Source organism: Pungitius pungitius, chromosome 7, assembly GCF_949316345.1.
Source record: "Pungitius pungitius chromosome 7, fPunPun2.1, whole genome shotgun sequence".
Classification (NCBI taxonomy): Eukaryota; Metazoa; Chordata; class Actinopteri; order Perciformes; family Gasterosteidae; genus Pungitius; species Pungitius pungitius.
In genome coordinates, this window is record NC_084906.1 from 9183235 (window position 1) to 9189615 (window position 6381).

At 37.9% G+C, this 6381-nt stretch overlaps 1 protein-coding gene across 1 annotated transcript; it reads right to left on the reverse strand.

Moving 5' to 3' along the window:
* Positions 1-999: 999 nt before the first annotated feature.
* LOC119216151 (phospholipase A and acyltransferase 4-like) lies at positions 1000-5066 on the reverse strand. The gene is made up of 4 exons (XM_037468612.2): positions 4734-5066; positions 4162-4282; positions 3189-3487; positions 1000-2293 (listed from the first exon to the last, which is right to left on the reverse strand). Exons 1-4 carry the CDS (start codon positions 4749-4751, stop codon positions 2162-2164), a joined length of 570 nt encoding a protein of 189 aa, XP_037324509.1. The 5' UTR covers positions 4752-5066; the 3' UTR covers positions 1000-2161.
* Positions 5067-6381: the final 1315 nt, after the last annotated feature.

Below are 6381 nucleotides of genomic sequence, written 5' to 3' on the forward strand. Positions count from 1 at the left end.
CTTTTGCCTCCCGCGTTGCCGACCTACTGCCTGTCCTCGGAATTCCCATTTAGATTTGCCCCTGAGTATAATTGATACCTGTCCTTTAATAAAGAAAGGTTGGAAGCTCTGATCCTGAGTCCGAGTCTACTTCCAGGGTCCATCCGTGACATTGTGTTGAAAATATTGAAACATTATTTCAATACAACATATTTCATAGTATAGTACGTCTAGCAATGTGGCATATATAGCATTATCTCAAAAAAGTATAGTATGCAGTGAAAGGTTATATAGCATAACAGTATAATATGCCATAACATTTCTTAAGTAATTTATAAGTATACATCATAAAATCTCATGAAAAACATTACAGTTAAGAATCATTTAAAAAAATCATACTTTCATGTGCTATAAAAAATAGTACATAGTACAACACACAGACTGTGTAGAATGACATGAAAAATGCCAAAGTATAGAATGCCACAAGACGCCAGAAAAATGTCACATGGTAGTATTTTAATTCCTTAAAAATGTCAGGGTAGGAAATGCCAGAGAGTAACTAAATATTTAATTGCATAATAGGCCCGGGAAAACAACGATCATAAAACCCTATGATTGTCAGAAAATGGGACATTGAATAAAATTTCTAAATTGAAATTATGTCATTGTATATCAAGCCATAAAAAGTTAATAAACAATGTTGTAGTTTAGATCTGTCGTTCTCAACTGGTCTGGCTCCGGGACCCACCATCACCCCTTAATGACAAGCCGCGACCCAAATTGAGGAACATTCTCAACTTCTCAAATTTATTCAAAATCAAGTTCATAAGTTGAATTTTATATTTTATATTCAGGATGTTTAATTATCCTAAAAACCCAATTTCTCCCCCATATCAGAATGGTTTGACCCAACCTGGCACACACTGCTGAAAACATGGACGGAAGAGCAGGCAAAAAAAAAACGACACTCCAAAAGCCCCTTCAAAATAAAATCAGGAATCAGGAGGAATTTTTTTGTGATTTTTTTTTTTTTAATTCAAATTTTTATTTTCCCATGCAGAGGCTCGCGACCCATTAAAAACGGGTCCGCGGCCACTAGTTGAGAATCACTGGTTTAGGGTGATATTAGAAAAATTATGGTATAGTGCCCCATAGAAATGTCTTCTACATTATAGTGAAGTATTCCAAACAAATGTCAGATTATTGAATGTTATGTGTATATCATAGTTTAATCTAAAATAAATTGGCTCTGCTAGTTTTCGTCTATATGCCTTTGAAGAAAAGAGTGAATGTTGACATAGTAATAATAGTGTTAAAGACCTACAAGTTTAGTCCATTTAACATTTATCATCCTTTTAAATGTATTCTAATCTGAATTTATTTGTTTAAAATAATATACGTTCTTAAATGCATTATTTAGTCATGGGAATGAACTGAGTATTAATCATGTGAGCGCCTTGTAGTAATATAATCCTATTCTTACCTATTACCCAACCATAATGTCCACCAGAGAGGCCAAAACACCTGTAAAAGAGGGCTGGACAGAGCAGTATGTTTTTTTTTGTAATCTGCAACTGTACCACTAAATGCTACTACATCCCACACAATGTTTCTAAGATGAGATACAGCTAATTGATACCTTTTGCCATTTTTAAATTTTTGTTATAATTTAAACCCCCAGTATGTGTTGTAACAGTTACGTAATTCTTTTTCAATGCTTACAAATGCAAAAACTTGAAACCATATAAAAATGATAACTTTGTCAACATGATGATTAGTAATTGATTACCAGCCATAATAGCTGTTAATTGACTGTTGTCCGTTTTTAGGGCTTTCGACCCAGCACTGCCCTCCTCTGGAGTCAGGCTCAAGTAAAATGTTGAACTACAATGTTGGAAGCTCCTCTGCAGTCACTGTACTTCCCCTCATCCACATCGACACATACATACATGCATAATTACATACATACCTGAGGTTGTAATTGAACAGGTTGTATGACATGACCTTTGGCATGTTAGGCTGAGGTTGCATGAGTACACACCATAGCCCATTTGTGAAGTTCAGAATTTGTGATTGATTAGTATATCTGATTAGCTGTATTAATAAAAGACGATTCATATAGTCCAGCAGAACAATTATGAATTACACTATTGTTCACATCATTTGCCTGGAATGCATTTTCCTACCATACATGTGAATTAAAGAAGTCAGAGGTTTCCCTCAAGGGACCTGCATCAGTTTCTTCAGGGCTGACAATTTTCTTGAAGCTTTCAGTTGCCACCTCACACTCTTTATTCTTCGTTCTTCCAGGAAGCTATAAGAGGAAAACACAACAACAGTTTCAGATGGTTGCATCAGCAACTCAACACCTGATGCCAGAACATTCTACACACTGCAACGCGCAAATGACTAAGTATTTAGGTACCTAAATCTCTCTCTAACATCCAAACCAATTTGATCATGTAGACACGTGAGGTTAAAATTGGGTTTAGACTAAAGGAAAATATAACATCTTTGCAAACATTTGGAGCTCATTTATAAAGTTCCTGGAGGGAGAATACTTTGTTGTAACCCTGAAGCCTGTACCATCTAGGGTGGATTTGGGGTAAAATATCTATCTGTGATTGCACATATCAGAATATTTTTTTGTGTCTGCTGAGAAACAGTCAGTAATGCCCAGCAACAAATCATGTTACTGGTAGTTATACTTGCTCATATGTACCTTCAGATGTGCCTTGTTTTTGTATTGTTTCTTTGTTGTTTGTGTAATGTGGAGAAAACCATAACAATAAAAATGTGGTTTAGAGTTGTGTAACTTGATTTCATAAAGTTTTTTTCTGCTCCTACTGTTTCACTTGGGTTTGACAAAAAGATGTTCCGCACAGGAGATGATGCTCCATTAAACATTTAGTTAATGTGGAAGTATTATCTTGTGTGCTGTCTACATTTATTTTGAATTATTTCCAAGCATTTATGTCTATCCCATTGTATTTATTGTTTTATTTAGATGTGCATGATTTTCTCAATATTTTTACGTAGATATAAATACGGCAATGAGTTGGCTGCTTAATTGAAAAAGGGAAGTAATTGTACTTCCACCATCACTCACATTGCGCATTCATCACATACTAATTTCTTTAGGGCAGAATCAATGACTCCACGAAAGCTGTCACACTTTAAGATGATAATTGTATCAGCTAAGTTCATACCTGGTTGCACACTGCTTTTCCATAACGTACAAAAGTAGCAAAGTGCTCGCAGTTGAGGGTGAAAAGTTTATATGGGAAGTCCTGATCGAGAAGGGCGTCACACCGTCGTCTCATCTGCTCCGGGGCTGAGGGGGTAAAGTCGTGTCTTGTGTTACCGATACAGACGTGGACGCCCTTCGGGACGTTCACCTCACCAAGAGGCACCCTGCGGATCCTGGTCTGGCCAAGGAGAAGGTCGCCGCACACCGGGAAGATTTTTTGTAGGTAAGTACGAATGTTGTTCATAAGTTGCTTTTCATCTAAAGAAAGAGACAGTTTGTTTGAAGGATGTGAATTCATTTGACAGACAGTGTCAGTTTTCAAACTCCACTCATCCTTTAGCTTTTACGCCACTGATAAAGAGCAGCATACACCGAACCTGTCATGTCCTGGAATAATGTTCCAAAGGTAGGAACTGAGGCAATTTATAAGACGCTAATATCTTCAGCGGAAGCAGTGCCACTTTAAGGTTTTCAACAAAAAAAGGATCAAATTAAAACTTCATTTGGATGTATTTGTTATGAAGGCGTAATGATTGAGGCCCAAACAATAATAATAACAGGTTTGTGAAGCTGATTGTTGGGGTCTGAGCTCTCCTTGAACTGACACATGTTGGTCTTAAAGTTTCTCTGCTTTCCCAAGCTGAAGACTAAAAAGTGAGCAACTGGACACGCCTACCCCAACATGATGTTAAACAGTAGCAGGCAGAGTGCAGTGAGTGACACTGTGAAAACCGTGGAGCACAAACTGCATGACTTGAATGCAGTTAGTGTTTAAGTTAGTGGAGCTCAATGGCCCACAGGAAGAGGGTGCATCAATTTACACTCAATACTTGTTAGAAGATATAGTGATATGGTGGTATAGAACATAGGATTTTCACAAAAAATTAACCAACACAGAAACACAAATCGGTAGTCCACAATGTTTTCCTCACCTGCAACAGCAAAATGAAATACATATCCATCTTGATCATAAACTCCCCAGTGTGAATATCCGATGGGGTAGGCAAATTCTATCAAGTCTCCAAACTTGGCGGTGGTTGTGATTTCTTCAACCTGCAAAAAAACAGAAAGTAAATAATAATGAAAGAATGCTCCACTCCCTTTCCAGCCTGGAAGCAGGTTTAACTAGATTGTATTGACTTCTGCTACAGCTGCTGTCACATTCTCTATAGTAATGTTTCCCATGGTTTTCTAAAGGTTTTGGTGACATCCAGCTCCTGTCCAACGGAGCTCAATTGCTTTGGAGAATGTAGTTACCTAATGAACACAATTTAATATCAAATAAACATGCATAATATGTTTTTTAATATATTCGTTTGGGAGTCAGTTCCTTTAGCCACAACACCATGCTAAATTACAGCCTAATTACATTAGCAACAGAATAACCATGTCAGATTTGTAAAAAATAGGCGATCGTGCCACAACATGATATAATTACATTCCTTGTCCTTTTCCATTGTCACTGTTCCACTTACTGTACTACTTTGTTGCTATTAATTCTTACCTGCTCCTGATAATCCATAGCCGACTCCTTCAGTTAGAGGAAGCACTGTGGCAGCAGTTTTCAGGGTGTGTTGTGTGAGAAACTGGTTTTGACGGTTTAGAATGACTTAAGGGGAAAAAAACTGATTGGCCGAAACAGTGAGGAAGTATTTTCGCGATAGATTATATAGAAATGCTGCTTCAAACAGACACATTAGAAAAGTTTACGAAGAGCAGCGAGCATCGGTCCATCTTCAAACCACTTATCCTGCACACAGGGTCACGGGGGGCTGGTCTATGCCAGCCAACTTCGGGCGAGAGACACGATACACCCTGGATCAGTCGCCAGCCAATCGCAGGGCAACACAGAGACAAACAACCATTCATACTCACATCCAAAACACCTACGCAGTGAACATATCAAGATTAATTTGTCATTAACTGTTTTGCTCTTGCTAGGAAATACATGTATTGCAGTACTTTGGCTCCTCCTGTCTTGAGTGTATGAATGGATGTGAATGGGTAAATCAGGAATAAGGAAACGTTTATTGCCATAATATGTTGGACATACATGGAAATTGTCTTGGTGGTCGGTGCATGACGAAAGACAGTACAATAATGACAACATAGTGCAGCAATAGGATAAAAATAAAAGTATAATAAAATACATGCTATGGGTTAGTACGCTAAAGCTAAAACTATGGGTTAGTAAGTAAGAAGAGATAAAGATAAAATTAGAAATAAAAATAAAGAGCACCTTTAACATTACTTGTTATTTAGCTGACGCTTTTATCCAAAGCGACTTACATTGCATTATAACCCATGCATTACATTTTTGCCTGGGGAGCAATTATGGGTTAGGTGTCTTGCTCAGGGACACTTCGACATGGCACATGGGGCAGCCGGGATTCGAACCACCAACCTTGCGGCCCCCAGCGCACTGCACTACTCCATGCGCCACCAAAAGTCACAGTATAGAATGAAATAAAAATAGTGCTAGTATACTATGCCTTTAACAAGCACAATAAATGTCCTAGTATAGTAATTGGTCCAATATGTCATTGGTGAGTGGGTCAAACAACCAACGAGTGGTATCTATGCTGCTCTGACTCATCTGAGGCAAACCAGAAGGACACAGAGAGGAGATGAGAGTATGTGCCAGCTGTCGATCACAGGGCGAAGGTGGGCTACACACACACACACACACACACAAACAGAAACAACTAGAGTTACACATAGTTTATGTTCTTCCATTCTCTGTGATGGAGAGCGTTAACTGTGGTGGGAAAAGGGTTTGCGTTGTACTTTGTGCTAAGCTCTACTGGAAAAGACACTTGAATAGTAGATACGGTTTTGAGGAGCTTCGGTTGTTCATCCTCGTCCAGGTCTCTGTTATTTTTGATGTTATAAATATTAATATCACACCTGCTTTTCCTCTGGAAGATTCAACCTCTCTCCATCATGTAGCATTCATAGCAATACAGATCAAGGTTTGGATCAAATATTCAAAAACAGTTTTTATTTATGGAAGTAAATCTGTGCCATCGGGGGTTGAAATAAAAAGGTGATTGAATTTCTAGCACTGAATATTTATGCATTGAAATTATGTACCTGAAGGTTTTTCAACATTAAAACACCGCAAAAAAATTCAACCTAAAAAAAATAAAATG

Excerpts from the sequence above, each read along its gene's own strand:
- LOC119216151 (XM_037468612.2), bottom strand. Across the intron at positions 3,488-4,161 it reads ATTTCATTTTGCTGTTGCAG|ATGAAAAGCAACTTATGAAC; the intron begins GTGAGGAAAACA and ends CTCTTTCTTTAG. Across the intron at positions 2,294-3,188 it reads GAAAAGCAGTGTGCAACCAG|CTTCCTGGAAGAACGAAGAA; the intron begins GTATGAACTTAG and ends TTCCTCTTATAG.